General features: G+C 41.8%; 1 protein-coding gene across 1 annotated transcript; it reads left to right on the forward strand.

Annotated features, from left to right (window-relative positions):
* The first annotated feature begins 1,263 nt into the window (after positions 1 to 1,263).
* Positions 1,264 to 6,672, forward strand: LOC136485110 (uncharacterized). The gene is made up of 10 exons (XM_066482055.1): positions 1,264 to 1,489; positions 1,674 to 1,739; positions 2,361 to 2,459; positions 2,732 to 2,837; positions 3,473 to 3,536; positions 3,799 to 4,163; positions 4,249 to 4,385; positions 4,461 to 4,593; positions 4,672 to 5,062; positions 6,454 to 6,672. The coding sequence occupies exons 4-10, from the start codon at positions 2,794 to 2,796 to the stop codon at positions 6,529 to 6,531; spliced, it is 1,212 nt and encodes a 403-aa protein (XP_066338152.1). The 5' UTR covers positions 1,264 to 1,489; positions 1,674 to 1,739; positions 2,361 to 2,459; positions 2,732 to 2,793; the 3' UTR covers positions 6,532 to 6,672.
* The last annotated feature ends 10,547 nt before the right edge of the window (positions 6,673 to 17,219 follow it).

The raw sequence follows: 17,219 nt of genomic DNA on the forward strand, positions 1-17,219 counted from the left end.
AAGCCGGCTGATAAGTTCAAGCGAACAGGGCCGAAGAATATGATCATAGGACAACTTAGAACACATGATATGATCATTGGATAAAATCGACAAGCTTCTAATGCCTATATGAGATGCTTTGACTCTCCAAGATTCCTGGAATGACTTATCATTTCGAATGGAGGGAGTATATATAATATAAGTGCATGTTTAGTTCCCAAAATTTTGCAAAATTTTTCAAGATTCCCCGTCACATCGAATCTTTGGACGCATGCATGAAGCATTAAATATAAATAAAAAATAAAACTAATTACACAGTTTAGACGAAATTCACGAGATGAATCTTTTAAGCCTAATTAGACTATGATTGGACACTAATTGCCAAATAACAACAAAAGTGCTACAGTACCATTTTCCAAAAAAATTCGCCAACTAAACAAGGCCTAACATGTAAGTCCACGCCAACCATGTTTGCTAATTTCCCTTTTTACGTGTCATTCCACTTCCCGAGGAGTCAAACGTATTCAACTTTAATCAAATGTATACATAATTAGTATTATTAGATAGATCTCTGAATCTATTTTTATAATAATTTTTTTAAAAATATAAATGTTGCTAATATTTTTCTAGAAGTCTACTAGCACGCTACGTAATTAGTATTATTAGATAGATCCCTGAATCTATTTTCATAATATTTTTTTAAATATAAATGTTGCTAATATTTTTCTAGAAGTCTACTAGCACGCTTTTCACTACGACAGATATTATGGGACTGAGGGAGTACTCCCTCTATCTCATAAAAAGTGCCATTCTCATTTCTCAAAAAGTCAAAAGTTCTAAATTTAACTATATATATAAATATTTATATTTATGGTACATAATGAGTATCATGAGATGAATCACTAAATATATTTTTATAATAAACCCATTTTAAGATAAAAAATTTACTAATATTTGTTTACAGACCTAATCAAACCTCAAAAAAATTAGACCATACTGCTGCTGCAAAAAAAAATTGACCATACTGTCGCTGCTAGCTGCTTCTGGCTGGCTGTCGCTGCTAGCTGCAGCTGTTTTGCTTTAGTTACTGTACGTTTGCCACTGCAGCTGCAGCCTGCAGCGCTGCAGAAGTAGCACAGCTGAGCAAAATTGGTGCCCGTTGTCTCGGGCAAAATTTTTCATTTGAAATTTGAAAATTGGCTTCTGGCCTACGCACAACCCCAACGGCAACGCTTTACCCTCCCACAAGCCCAAATCCCAAGAGAAAGGACGCAGACGCCTGCACTCCACCGCGGCCAGACCCACCCGTCCTCCTCCCCCCGCTCCATTCCGCCGCCGCAGTGCTCCACCCCATCTCCGTCATCTTTCAGCCCTCAAACCAAGCCTACCGGTTGCCGGCCTGCCGCAGAGGGGCTCTCCCGGCTCCAACGTCTCCGACTTGGCGGCTCCACTCCAGGAACGATCTGAATTTCTGCCAGCGTCTGCATCGTCGGTTCTCCTGGCTTGCTAGGTAGTGTATTGCTCCCTATTCCATTCTACTCTTCAATTACAGGTGATGGGCCTTGTTGTTTAATTAGTTGGCTCTTGCGTATGCTGGGACGCTGGGTTAGGGTAGCTTAAAGGAGGGCGAGAATGTGACCAAGGGTTTAATTGGGTGAGGTGTTGACTCGTACCACCCTCAATTTTGCCCGCAGATTTCCCTAGAGGTCGCCTGAGCACGACGACCCTTCCGACCTTCATCATCAATTCAGCAGTGATTGGTATGTTTTTTTTCTCTCCCCTGAAGAAATTGATTTTTAGCTGTCATCTTCCCTCCTGTTTAGAACAATGTTGCATGCCTGCGTGGGCCAACTATTGTACAGCCTGTGGAAGCTTCAAGCTGTGTGACTGTGTATTTATAACGTCCTTGATTTCCTGATGTTGACTTGTGGTAAGAGTTCTATTGACCTATGCAGTGAACGGAGTCAATTGTTGGAATGCTGGCTCAAGTACCTTTTTTCTGTTTTTATTCAGTGGATAAGAGAGTTGTTTACTAGGATATGATTTGGTGCTTGCTTGGTTAGGATGTTTGACTAGTACCAGAATGTGAGCAGGATTTGAGATTTGGGCAGCTCATCGTCATGAGTCATGACCTCATGTAGACATATCCCTTTATTCAGAGCCTAGGCTACAAGTGAATTTCCGTGTGCAGTTTACATGGTTTTAGAATTTATTTATGCATGGCATGCAACTTTATTTGTAGTGTGCATTGCGATCCAATTTGCATCGAGTTTATACATATACATTTTGGTCACGAACTTCTTGAATGTGTACATTCTAGTTTATAGATGTTCTGTGAGTTTATGACCAACGGACTGAATCTTTTTTGTTTCCCATGTAAGGATCCACAAGATCTGGTGTTCAAGAATCCTTCAATTTCTCTAGAGATATCCCAAGTGCAAAAACCTTCAGCATTCATCAGTAATTAGTTGTGATAATAGGTATGGTTCCCTTTTCTTCTGAAGCTGGATTTCTGTCTACATCTAAGGCTGTTTGTTTGTACAACAGAGTTTGCACATATTGTGGGGCCATTTTAACATCTAAACTACTGCAGGGGAACATCTTTACGTGCTTCCATCTCTTTATCCAAAATCTGTTCTTTTTCTGCTGTAAGCACTATTCTGTACAGGCCTTTCTTTAGATTTTTGGCTTGCTGGATTTCATTTTGCTGATAACAGAAACCTCTTTTTTCATATTTAATTCACAGGAGTAGTTTGATAACGAGTTCACCTTCCTAGTAGCAAGGAGGCCACCACATCTAGGTAGGTCGTCTGAATGAATCCACTCAAGACATGGATCTTTGAACCGTCAGAAGCTAGGTAATAATGGAAAGGTGAAGAGAAGCTGGCATTATATTTATTTTCAAAATTGGAAGTTGGAGAATGAATTTATGAAATCATATGCTTCATAGGTTTCCTACCTTTCCAAAAGCTATTGTTTGAGCTCACTTATTGCAGAAGCTTATGTTAGAAAACATGGTACCAATCCAATTTATAGACTGTAGTGTAGTTTAAAAATTGAGAACCTATGGTTTTAAGAACATTTCTAGGATATATGAAATGAGTATGCTCTACTTTTTCCTTATTTTTCACATTCAGAAACAGTACTGTTATTTTGAAGTTCACATTGAAATTTGAAATATCGTTCTTACTTAGGCAAGTACTGTGTCAATATCTTTGAATTTTCTAGCACTTTATTGTATTTCATTTCATGTACTTGAAGCAGTACATGAAGTTATGGACACAATTCTTAGTGAATTTTCCAAAGATCCATTAGGTATTTGGCTTCAAACTGTGGGTGTTGACTAATAATTGCATTATTTCATATCCTTTTCTGTTCCAACTGAACGCTGCAAGATTGCCTCTTTTTTTTTTCTGTTGTGAAATGAGGTCCTCTGATATGCTTTTGTTAATGGATTTGAATTGGTAATTTATCTTTTTGTTTTCATTTGAAGGACGGGTCACACTCTTGCCAACAATGAAGTGTTACAAATGAATAGTCGGCAAATCATTGGAAAAGTATTCCCCTATTGCAATACAAATCCTTTTATTTTGGCTATTTATTTCTCGAAATTTAGTTTTCTGAGTACCCTTATATTGACTTACATTATGAAACTTGGTTAGCAGTGAAATGTGCCAATCAGCCAACTGTATTAAGCAGTTAAAAATGGAACATGTCTATCCTAGTCACATGGTTGACTAAACAAATTAAAATGCCACATAGTTTCTGTTGATTTGCTTGATGTTTTTCTATGTTTAATTCAGATATCGTTTTTCTCAGGTTATAGGAATTGCAGAAATATTTGTCAGTGAGATTACAGCTAGACAGATCGGGGAAAATGAGGATGGACTATTTTGTTATAAAGGAAAAGTAAGATGCGGCAATGATGACTCTCTTATCGAGGCAGTGGTTCTGGCATTCAATGCACCTGGAAATGAAGATGTGGCAACTTTACATTGGCAACTGTGTTCCCTTAACCATCCTTTTATAATGCCTAGCATTGGATATTGGTCTGCATCTAAGCAACATCAAGGGTGCATAGCTTTTCCCTATTTCGAATCTACACTAGCAGACTATATCCACAAGAGTTGTAAGCGAACAGTGGAAAAGAAAAGATTTACTGAAGAGTTCTCCAAATTAATAGGGTAATGCTTTTACAAATAATGTTTGTTTCATGTAAAATTTATTTTCAAATCTCAATCCTTGTGAAATGTTTCTTTTGGGTTTTAGGTGTGCTGTTCGGGGTTTGCAAGAGTTACATGATCATGGTTACTATTGCCCAAAGCTGAGTGCAGAGTTTGTAGCTGTTGTGAAGCAACATGATTCTATTTGTGCAAAATTGTGGTACTTCTGTCCATTGGAGTTAGGTATAACCGCTTACCTAAGGTAATTGGAGTTTTTAGCACCTACTTATTTAATTTTATCAAATAATTTTCATGTAGGAAAAGCAAAAAGAAAGGATATGGATTGGGTCAGGCTGGGAGACATCATTGAAGAAGCTGCTTGGAATCACAATTCATTCACTCCTGAAATCGCTGATCTCTGCCACCACATGAGAAATGGCACTCTCAAAGGGTATTGAAACTTTTTCTTGAACAATTCTATTCTTATCTTCAAAATTGTAATTGTTCATATAATTTTGTTTGTATGTAGGATTGAGATTCTTAAACATTCTGCTCTCCTATCTGTTCGAGTCAAATTTGATAATATTGTGGCTCTCAACACAGTTGCATTAACGCATTGCAAAAAGTCAAGTCAGACCCTTGTTCCCAAAGCCAATCTTCACTGCAGCGCTCGGGAAGAAGATAATGATATTGCCATGAAACAAATCTACTGCGACTCTTTGGATAAAAACAAAACGATAGCTTCCTTTCAGAACCTCTTGGACAGTGATGTTGGATGGATCTCATTGATACCAGAATGGATTAAAGAAAGACACGATGAATTAGGTTTCGGGCATACAACAAAGCAAGATACATTTAGAGGGTTTCTGTGGGAAATAAGGTGTTTATATGAGCACCAGAACAAGTATAATCCACCAGAGGTATGATTCTGACAAGTGTATTTAATTTCTCTCCATATCTATATCTATCTATCTATCTATATATATATATATATATATATATATATATATATATATATATATATATATATATATATATATATATATATATATATATATATATATCAATATATGTACATATATCTATAGTGTTGGTACAATCATTCAAAATTGTTATGTGTTTCTGGACATTGTGATAGTTTCACCCCATGAATTTATATTTTATGATGAAAAACCTGATTTGGAGTCTGAAGTCCGTGAATCATGGGCATACCTCTTCCTTGTTGCCCAGAAGTTTGCTACAAGTTTGCAACTTGAATCATGTTAGGTAAAACTCTAATGTTCACTTGAATTTTGGCTTATTCATTCGTATAAAGGATTTGTTGATGTCAGGTTACCATGGACGGAAACTGACAAGCCTATCCATGCATACCTTATCTTTATTGACAAGCATGATAAGCTGACACCTAGCCATTGATTGTTTTACTGGTTCATCTATTGTGTTCTGTCTCCAAGTTAAGCTCCTTATAAGGTGCACTTCCGGTAGATTCTTGACTTAGATTTCCATGTGGAGTAGTTTTACTCTGTATCAGTAAGTGGCACCCAATGTAACTGATTTCAGTTATCATTTTATAAGTGCTGATTGTGCCTTCTTTTTTCTCCATTGCCTTGTGTGTTCAAGTTTTTTTTAACTGCTTGTAAACTTAAATTTGAGTTTGTGTTTGTGTTTTTGTTTGTACAGTGTAGTAGATCTAATATTAAATAAAGTATATATAACAGCTTGGTTCCAAATGAATCTTTTGATTTCTTCAATTTAAACATTTGTAACTCATTGGATGCTAACCAGCATTCTTTAATTGCATCACAGTTGTGTATTGGGCTTGTTGAAATTTTGTTCAGTACTGCTACAGAACACTGAAGCAAGTTGTGTCTGAGATATTAGATTTATTTTGGTGAACATAATTGATTGATTCTTGTCCACACAACTTGAGACTGTAAGAACAATATGGCATACTTGTACTCACATTGTACCATTGATTTTTATATATCTGCACTGATCCTGTGGTGTGGCCTGAACTGGGTCCACTATATTAGTGAATAAATTTTGATCCTTCATCAAGGAAGTTACCTTGTTTTCTAAGAAGGCTCCAACATTTTGTATCTATATATAAATATTGTTCTGCCACTTGGTATAGTCATTGGAACCTATGAACTTATAGCTCTTTAGCATGACATACATGCTTAGCTGATACGTCTTGTGATCCTGTCTTTTTTCACTGCTTAAATAAATGTTTATTGCATTGTCCTTCAAGATTATCAACCACATACAATAACCCAGTGAACTAAATTTCCTAATATATTTTCTGGCACAGGCCTTGGGCAACCAGTTTTCAAATCCCAGTACTAAAGAAATTGATGAGGTGATTTTATCAAAGTTGATTCTCCTGTAAGGAATGATTGTAACTGACGATTAACGTGAGCAAGAAATTTTGTGGAGCGGGATGGTGATCTCGGCCACAAAGTGATGTGTGTGATGTCACGGGAAGCGCGATCTGTGGCATCATGGTCAAGGGTCCTCTCTGGATCGATCAGTTTTGTAACACCTCAGTGTTATGGTTGCACTAAAACACTTGCATCACATGAGCATGTGCATCATCATCTCATTCATAAGCATCATTCATTCATGCATAAGCATTTCTATATGAGATATTGCTATGAAACATGTGAAACATGCTATTGTCTTTTAAGTTTCATTGTATGTATGCTTTATGATCATGTGTGATTGAGTGCAAGTGATGAATGTGGGTAACTAAAACACCTTAGCTACACTTAGAATGTCAGTAGGAACAATGCTCATGTTGATCATATTGCCTAATTACACTTCCAAGTAATAGTTTGACTTGTGTTGACCCCTGGAGCTCTGTTGTTTGACTGTTTAAAAAGTACAGCTTAGAGTGTTTGCATGTCTGTGCAACCTAAAGCAAAGTTGTAGCAAATTATATTTGGAACAAACTTTGTTTTGAGGCCAAGTAATAAAAATGTCTGGAACAGTCTCAAACATGGCCCACAAGTCAGTTTTGGGTGCTGATTCTACACTTAGAAAATTTTCTAAGTCCCTTGCTGATTTCCAGTTTCGCAGGTTCGACTTTGGCTTGATTTTACTCACTATTCATTGCGAATTATACTTTGATCTCTAAAGGAGTTTTGTAGCTGGTACATAGGTCTTAAACTTTTGTTTAGGAAGTTTGCGCTAATGATCAAAGGATTCCAAAATCCATCGGCTCCAAATCGTCCTGTCAGGCGGTTGATCGCGGGCCTGATGGCCGTCTCTGTCAGGCCGAGTGGCCGACCACCGTCAGGCCATGGCAGCCAAGTGGTGGCCATATGCTGGCGCTGCCCTGCTAGTCAGGCCATCGTGGACACGATGACGCCATGCGCCTACTGGTTGCTTATTTGCTTCGACCGCGTCCATCTTGCCTCGCCAGTTCGCCAGAGCACGCGGAAGCCGAGCGCCGCGCCGTCCACCATTGCCGCCGAGAGCGTCGCCATCGCGCAGCTCCTCCGCTAGCCAGCCACTGAGCAATTGCTCGCACGCATTGGAGCGCCTGGCACTGCTCTACTCTCTCGACCCCTTCATAGCCTCAGTTGAGCCAAGGTGAGGGTCCTTTGGCGAATTCCGTCATCGCCGCCGTGCCTGTCAGCTCACCGTGGCCCGAGCTGATTAGCGCTCCTCTGTGCGCCCTTTCCTCTGCATTGTCTCCCCCATGCCTCGTAGTGTCTCTAGTCCTACCTCGCTGCCACTAACTGGACGCGTCGGTTCTTCCGAGACCAGCGTCCGGTCACTTATAGTGACCTCTGTCTTTGATGAGGACATCAACACCGACACGGGAATGGCTACTCCAACTGAACCAGCACAGGCGCCACCAGGACCCATCACTTGAGCTCGTGCACGTGAATTAAACTTCGTGATGATTTTGAAGAATGAAGGACCAGAAGTCTCCTAAGTGCATGCGCCATCTATGCTCATGATGAACCTGCCCAGAATAATGTCTAGGTGCTGCGCCACCTATGTGTTTTTAGTTTTGTCAAGAAATAACCAGGAAGGTGCTGCACCATCTAAATCAGGAAAGGGAATCAAGGAGATGGTGTGTGGCTGTTTGGGCGCCTACTCCCTACCTTGTGGGCAGGCTGGGCGTCCTCCTTCCTCCCTCCTCCCCCTATTTAGCCAAGGGCTGTGCCCCCTCTTTGGCTTGGGTTTTGTTTTGCTTAAGTTAGCCATTGCTACTTCCGAAGCTTCGTCTTCGTGTAATTCAGAACCCCACCTTCGAGTAATATTCAGGGTTGCTCGCCTCAAATTCTTGCTTGTTCTTCGATTGCCTGCAGGAATTGATCTTCGTGATCAGGTTGATCTTGCACCAGCAAGGTCAATAACCATCGGGAGTTGGTTCAGCGATTGCTAAGGCGCCACGGACTTGTTCGTCGTAGTCGGATCGCGAGGGTCGACACCCACCAAATCGTAGTTATCCTCCACTCACCGAAAGATCGGGTACTCCAGCTCTATCAAGTGGTATCAGCTTTCAGGTTGCTCGGTGAGATCTATCCCCTTTATTTGTAGTTTTGTTCATCGTCCTATCGTCCACCAGAAAAGCCAACAAAAAACGTTTCAGGTTAGAACCACTGTCCAAGACCTTTTGAGCCTTTGCATCTTTCATTCAGTTTATTGCTTTGTTGAGTTTTTGGTTGCATCGCTGTGTCGTGTTGCTGGTCTTGGCGTCTAGTCCATTAGAGTTTTGAGTTCCTGTCACGTATTAGTTCACATCTTTGCACTTGATCCTCCTTTTCCTTTGTCCTCCATGCTCCTGTAATCTTTCCCACGTCATAGACCCCCTTGTTCACGCCAATTTCCCACCTACAAAAGGAAAGTAATTTATTTCGGGTCTTGATTTATCTCGGCAAGGACACAGGCATTAGCTGTTGCATCCGTAGTCCGTTTGGGAAGTTTAGGTACAATTTGGAAAGCATATTTCGTGCCCTTTCCAACGGATATTCACTTGCCTTGCGATTCATTTTGGGCGTATCACAGGAGATCGTGCGAGATCAGGCAGTCTGTGGCTACACGAAAGGAAAGAGTTCCTGATTTCCTTTTGTTTTCCTTTTGAGTTGTGCAACGTGTTGGCAGTGTCATCAAACTGAAAAAGGCCAGAGGTGCATAAAACAAAAAAAAACAAGAGCCGCACCAAAAAAAAAAGGCAAAAGGTGCAAAAAGAGCCGCACACAAAAAAAAAACAAAAAAAACAAGAGATGCCAAGGGTGTGTACTCGCTGTCTTTTACTCTTTGTTCTTGCAATTCTGTGTCTATCTTTGTGCGTGGGCTCACGTCTCTAGTACGGTCTAGCCTAGGACCAGCACAACACCAGCTTTGAGTGATTATTCAACTTTGCCTTTGCTGAATGCTTGTGCTACTCCTTGCTACAAATTGAAGCCTTCCCATAGCTCCACAAATTTTCTACAGCGATCAAGCTCTGTGTCCTCTGGCAATCGCTCCATTCAATCTTTGGAAGGTTGTACCACTGGTTGCAAGTCACCCCTGCGAGCTTGGTAAGAACGGGTAAGAGTTTGATAACAGCTTTAGTTTGAGTGCCTTGATCAGCACCACTTCCTATTAGCTTTAGGACAAATACTTGTTTTCGTGTTCGTTGCTTTTCCACTAACAATGTCAGGGGAGCCAGCTAATCAGGACACCATGCCTCACTCCCCACGCACTAAAGGCATCATTCACCACTTTAATCGCAAGATGAACGAGCATGTGGAGGGCTTGGCAGAGGAGATTAGGATCGCCAACGAGCAAGTGGGTCAATTTCAGGACGCTCAAATGGCCACAAATGCTACGCTCGCGGAGATGCAGCAAGCACAAGCTGCCCACGCCACCAGCCTTGCCACGCTCACTACACGCCTTGATGAGTTGGTACAACAACTTGCTGATCAACGTGCGGACTTTGATTATGCTGGTGATACCGAGATCGACGACCAGGACCGCCATGGAGGGCGCCACCGCAACCGCCGTGGTGAGCGCGTGGTACGTAATCGAAACGACTCATTTACTAAGATTAAGTTCACAATTCCTTCATTTAATGGCAAATATGATCCGGGTGCGTATCTTGATTGGGAACTTGCGGTAGATCAGAAATTTCATTGTCATGATGTTCCTGCACAATATCAAGTTAGGGCTGCTACTAGTGAGTTTACAGATTTCGCATCAATTTGGTGGCGTGAGCATCACAGCAAACACCCTAATAACATTCCCACAACTTGGGAGCAATTAAAAACTGTCATGCGACACCGATTTGTTCCTTCCTATTATGCACGAGACTTGCTTAATAAAATGCAGCGTTTTCAGCAAGGAACCAAATCTGTAGAAGAGTATTATCAGGAGTTGCAAACCGGCATGATTCGTTGTGGTTTAGTTGAGACTAATGATGCTGCGATGGCACGATTTCGTGGTGGTTTGAACCGTGAAATTCAGGATATTCTCGATTATAAGCACTACGATGATATTACTACTTTGTTTGCATTTGCTTGCAAAGCTGAACGTGAAGTGCAGGGACGACGAGCAAGGACCCATTCTAACTCTTTTGCAGGTCGCACTACTTTGACCCATTCAACCCCTACGGCACCCTATACACCTAGCAGTACGTCACGTGACAAGGCAGCAGCTCCACCTCCAGCGCCCCCTTCAGCTAATAAGAGCGCCTCCTCTTCCACTAGCCGCACAAAGGACATTCAATGCCATCGTTGCAAAGGTTATGGGCATATGATACGGGACTGCCCCAACAAGCGTACGTTGATTATACGTGACGATGGTGAGTATTCTTCCGCTAGTGATTCCGATGAACCTATATATGCTATGCTTGCTGCTGACGTTTCAGGACATGCGGAAGAACACGTGGCTGCCACTGACGCCGACAAGTATGAGAGTCTTGTTGTGCAGCGAGTCCTCAGTACACAGGTTGCACAGCCTGAGCAGAACCAGCGCCACACTTTGTTCCACACCAAAGGCGTTGTGCAAGAACGATCCATTCGCATCATCATTGACGGCGGTAGTTGCAACAATTTGGCAAGTTCGGATCTGGTGGAGAAGTTGTCTCTCCAAACGCGTCCACATCCACACCCCTACCACATTCAATGGCTCAACCAGGGTGGCAAACTCAAGGTAACACGCTCGGTACGTGTTCACTTCTCCATGGGTTCTTATTCTGATTATACTGATTGCGATGTTGTTCCTATGGAGGCATGTTCGTTGTTGCTTGGTAGGCCGTGGCAATATGATATTGATTGTTTACATCATGGTCGCACAAATCATTATTCATTACTGTTTAAGGGCAAGAAAATTATTCTTCATCCAATGACCCCTGAACAGATTGTGAAAGATGACATTGCTAGGGCTACTAAAGCATTAAAACAATGCCAACAACAACCAGCCACGTCTAAAGAAATTAAGCTACATGCTCCTGTTTTACTTGCTACGCGTGCTGATTTTGATGAACTACATGTTGATAATATGCCTTGCTATGCGCTTGTATGTTCTCATGTGCTGGTTTCACTCGATGATGCACCATCTTTGGATATACCCCCTGCTGTTACTAAGCTTTTGCAGGACTTTGCCGATGTGTTTCCGAAGGACTTACCACCAGGTCTTCCTCCCATTCGTGGCATTGAGCACCAGATCGACCTCATTCCGGGCGCCCAGCTTCCAAACCGCGCCCCGTACCGTACCAATCCTGATGAGACAAAGGAGATTCAGCGCCAAGTCCAAGCACTACTTGATAAAGGCTACATTCGTGAGTCTCTTAGCCCTTGCTCTGTTCCTGTGCTACTTGTCCCAAAGAAAGATGGTACCTGGCGTATGTGTGTAGATTGTCGAGCGATTAACAATATCACAATTCGTTATCGTTATCCTATACCTCGCCTTGATGATATGCTTGACGAGCTTAGCGGTGCTGTTATATTCTCCAAGGTAGATTTGCGTAGCGGGTACCATCAGATTAGAATGAAACTTGGGGACGAATGGAAGACAGCTTTTAAAACAAAATTTGGCTTATATGAATGGTTAGTTATGCCGTTTGGATTGACTAATGCTCCCAGCACGTTTATGCGCTTAATGAATGAAGTTTTGAGGCCTTTCATAGGCTTGTTTGTGGTTGTTTATTTTGATGATATTCTGATTTACAGCAAGTCTAGGGAAGAGCATTTGGAACATTTGCATGCTATTTTTGATGCTTTGCGCGCTGCCCGCTTGTTTGGTAACTTGGACAAGTGCGACTTCTGCACACAACGTGTTTCGTTTCTTGGCTATGTTGTTACTCCGCAGGGCATTGAGGTGGACAGCAGCAAGATTGACGCCATCCAGAGCTGGCCCATGCCAACGACAGTTACGCAGATTCGGAGTTTTCTTGGGCTTGCAGGTTTCTACCGACGGTTCGTGCGTGACTTCAGCTCCATTGCCACCCCGTTGCATGAGCTCACCAAGAAGGGCGTTCCTTTCTCCTGGGGTGCGGCACAGGACGAGGCATTCACCATTCTAAAAGATAAGTTGACACATGCCCCCTTACTACAGCTACCTGATTTCAATAAGATGTTTGAACTTGAATGCGATGCTAGTGGTATTGGGTTAGGCGGTGTTTTGCTGCAAGAGGGCAAGCCAGTTGCTTACTTTAGCGAAAAATTAAGTGGTGCTAGTCTGAATTATTCCACTTATGATAAGGAGCTTTTCGCTTTGGTTCGCACACTTCAAACATGGCAGCACTATCTTTGGCCTCGCGAGTTTATAATTCATTCTGATCATGAGGCATTAAAACATATTCGTAGCCAAACTAATCTGAACCGTCGGCATGCTAAGTGGGTCGAATTCATAGAGTCTTTTCCTTACATCATCAAACACAAGAACGGGAAAGACAACATTATTGCTGATGCTTTGTCGCGTAGATACACCATGCTGTCCCAGTTAGACTTTAAAATTTTTGGTTTACAAACTGTGAAAGAACAATACGCCGATGATCCTGGATTTCAGGACATCATGCTGCATTGCAAGGATGGTAAACCATGGGGTAAATTCCATGTAACTGATGGGTTTTTGTTCCGCGCTAACAAGCTATGTATTCCCGCAAGCTCGGTTCGTCTTTTGCTGTTGCAGGAAGCGCATGGTGGCGGCCTCATGGGACACTTTGGCGTTTACAAGACACAGGAGATTTTGGCCGCGCACTTCTTTTGGCCCCAGATGTGCCGCGATGTGGAGCGTTTTGTTGCACGCTGCACCACGTGCCAGAAAGCTAAGTCACACCTGAACAACCACGGTTTGTATATGCCGTTACCTGTCCCTACTTCTCCTTGGCTAGATATTTCTATGGATTTTGTTTTGGGCTTACCTCGCACTAAGAAGGGGAGGGATAGTATCTTTGTGGTTGTTGATCGATTCTCTAAAATGGCTCACTTCATACCATGTCATAAAACTGATGATGCTAGCAGCGTTGCTGAGTTGTTCTTTCGTGAGATTATTCGTTTACATGGTGTTCCAAATACAATAGTCTCAGATCGCGATGCTAAGTTCCTAAGTCATTTTTGGAGATCTCTTTGGAATAAACTAGGAACTAAATTGCTTTTCAGCACCACTTGTCACCCACAAACAGATGGGCAAACTGAGGTTGTGAACAGAACCTTATCTACCATGCTTAGGGCTGTGTTAGACAAGAATCTGAAACTTTGGGAGGATTGTTTGCCCCATGTCGAGTTTGCTTACAATCGTGCTACACATTCCTCCACGAAAATGTGCCCTTTTCAGGTTGTCTATGGTTACATTCCACGGGCGCCAATTGACTTGCTGTCCTTTGACCCTTTGGACGCCCCACATGTCGATGCTATTGCACGTGTTCAACAAATGTTGGACATCCATGAGCAAACACAGCAGAACATTGCGCACACTAATGCTAAAAATCAGGCTGTTGGTAGTAAAGGACGTAAACTTGTTACTTTTGAACCTGGTGACTTGGTTTGGTTGCATTTGCGCAAGGATCGCTTTCCTAGTTTGCGCAGGTCTAAGCTGATGCCCCGTGCTGCTGGTCCCTTCAAGGTGTTAAAGAAAATCAATGATAATGCTTATATACTTGACCTGCCTGCAGAATATGGTGTTTCCTCTAGTTTTAATGTTGCAGATTTGAAACCATATGCGGGCGAGGCTGAGGAGCTGCCGTCGAGGACGACTTCGATTCAAGAAGGGGAGGATGATGAGGACATCAACACCGACACGGGAATGGCTACTCCAACTGAACCAGCACAGGCGCCACCAGGACCCATCACTCGAGCTCGTGCACGTGAATTAAACTTCGTGATGATTTTGAAGAATGAAGGACCAGAAGTCTCCTAAGTGCATGCGCCATCTATGCTCATGATGAACCTGCCCAGAATAATGTCTAGGTGCTGCGCCACCTATGTGTTTTTAGTTTTGTCAAGAAATAACCAGGAAGGTGCTGCACCATCTAAATCAGGAAAGGGAATCAAGGAGATGGTGTGTGGCTGTTTGGGCGCCTACTCCCTACCTTGTGGGCAGGCTGGGCGTCCTCCTTCCTCCCTCCTCCCCCTATTTAGCCAAGGGCTGTGCCCCCTCTTTGGCTTGGGTTTTGTTTTGCTTAAGTTAGCCATTGCTACTTCCGAAGCTTCGTCTTCGTGTAATTCAGAACCCCACCTTCGAGTAATATTCAGGGTTGCTCGCCTCAAATTCTTGCTTGTTCTTCGATTGCCTGCAGGAATTGATCTTCGTGATCAGGTTGATCTTGCACCAGCAAGGTCAATAACCATCGGGAGTTGGTTCAGCGATTGCTAAGGCGCCACGGACTTGTTCGTCGTAGTCGGATCGCGAGGGTCGACACCCACCAAATCGTAGTTATCCTCCACTCACCGAAAGATCGGGTACTCCAGCTCTATCAGTCTTCTTTGTATAGAGCACTGGTGGCACTATCGGACTATCCGCACTCTATGGGTGGACACTCCGCCGGTGAAGTTCCTAACCCTTGCTCAAATATGCCAACCACCAAGTGTATCACCTTGTGCACATGTGTTAGCATATTTTCACAAATGTTTTCAAGGGTGTTAGCACTCCACTAGATCCTAAATGTATATGCAAATGAGTTAGAGCATCTAGTGGCACTTTGATGACCGTATTTCGATATGAGTTTTACCCCTTAATAGTACGGCTATCGATCCTAAATGTGATCACACTCTCTAAGTGTCTCGATCACTAAACCGAAAAGCTCCTATCAATTTCACCTTTGCCTTGAGCTTTTTGTTTTTCTTTCTTTTATTCCAAGTCCAAGCATGTGATCATCATCATGGCATCACCATCATCATGTTATGATCTTCATTTGTTTCACCACTTGGAATGTGCCACCTATATCATAATCACTTTGATAAACTAGGTTAGCACTTAGGGTTTCATCAATTCACCAAAACCAAACTAGAGCTTTCAATCTTCCCCTTTTTGGTAATTGATGACAACCCTTACACAAAGATATGAATTAAATTTTAATTGAATCTATGTTGCTTGCCCAAGCATATTTACCATGTGTAAAATGATATGGACAAGTTTCATGAATCCCAAATGGTAGCAATTGCTCCCCCTACATATGTGCTAAGAGTTTGAATTGTAGCTTGCACATATGCTTAGATAGGAAATATAGGAGACAATGTCTACCAAATGATGCTAAGGTATACAAGATGGACCGTTGAAGCGTGATACCAATTGGAGTGCACCAATATACCATCCTTAGCACCATTAGTAACTAGACATACACAAAAAAATAGAATACCCCATGAGATCAACATTAGAAGCAAGGGTCTAGTTTCCATGAAATGAACATAAGTCTAGTTACTTAACCTATATATGCTAGTTTTTCATTTCATCATTCAAACCTATAACTAGCATACACCACACAAGCATGGATATTGAAATTTAAAACTTGTTCCATGCAAACAAATATATGAAATGCACATTCAAAATGCAACATACAAGTTTATGAGCTTGCTCCCCCTACTTGTGTGCAATTTTTGATTGATCCTCTTACAATGTCATTTCATTAGTTTGCTCCTCCTATCTTACAATCTTTGTGAATTTCTTTCCCCCTTTGTCAACAATTAGCATAAAATGTGAGTTCAAATTTTAGATAGGTTGGGGTGAAACCATGTGAAGCGATCATTTTCCCAATATTGAGTTAAACACTTAAAGCTCATTTTCTAGATCAAACACTAGGTTTACAAGCCCACAACCATGTCATATGCTACCACTAGTTCATTTCAAGCATACAAGCAATAGTGGAACCATACAAGCATCAAATTCATTTGATTTTCATGAATGAGCCTAGGACATGATAGGAATGACTAGATGCACTAAACAAATCCTTAGCAATGGATGAATGACATGTTAATCAATTTTACCTTGCTTTTCTCGAAGGAGAGGCATGTCATATAATGGGGGGGGGGGTGCATCAACACATATTTGAGAAGTCAAGTATGTTCAATTCATTCCTTAGCTTGCAAAACATCTTTTCATCAAGTGGCTTGGTGAAGATATCGGCAAGTTGATCTTCGGTGCCCACACTCTCAATGCAAATATCTCCTTTTTGTTGGTGATCTCTTATGAAATGATGGTGGACATCAATGTGCTTTGTTCTTGCATGTTGAACCAGATTGTTGGTTAATTTGATTGCACTCTCATTATCACATAGCAATGGCACTTTCTTGAACTTGATTCTAAAGTCATTCAAAGTAGCCTTCATCCAAAGTAATTGAGCACAACAACTACCGGCCGAAATGTACTCTGCTTCGGTGGTTGAAAGTGCTACACTATTTTGCTTCTTTGATGACCAAGACACAAGTGATCTTCCCAATAGTTGGCATGTGCCCAATGTGCTCTTTCTCTCAACTTTGTATCCTGCATAATCGGAGTTCGAATATCCGATCAACTCAAATCTTGCTCCTTTGGGATACCACAATCCAATATTTTGTGTATGCTTCAAGTACCCCAATATTCTCTTTGTTGCCTTTAAATGACTTTCTCTTGGTGAGGGTTGAAATCTAGCACACATGCATACAC

The sequence above is a fragment of the Miscanthus floridulus genome, chromosome 10 (assembly GCF_019320115.1).
Source record: "Miscanthus floridulus cultivar M001 chromosome 10, ASM1932011v1, whole genome shotgun sequence".
Classification (NCBI taxonomy): Eukaryota; Viridiplantae; Streptophyta; class Magnoliopsida; order Poales; family Poaceae; genus Miscanthus; species Miscanthus floridulus.

What these genes read in the sequence shown, in the direction of transcription:
- LOC136485110 (XM_066482055.1), top strand. Translation starts at nt 2,794, where the DNA reads ATGAATCCACTCAAGACATGGATCTTTGAACCGTCAGAAGCTAG. An exon ending in TTTGAACCGTCAGAAGCTAG is followed by an intron (nt 2,838 to 3,472) that starts GTAATAATGGAA and finishes TTTCATTTGAAG; the next exon opens with GACGGGTCACACTCTTGCCA. An exon ending in CTTCTGTCCATTGGAGTTAG is followed by an intron (nt 4,386 to 4,460) that starts GTATAACCGCTT and finishes ATTTTCATGTAG; the next exon opens with GAAAAGCAAAAAGAAAGGAT.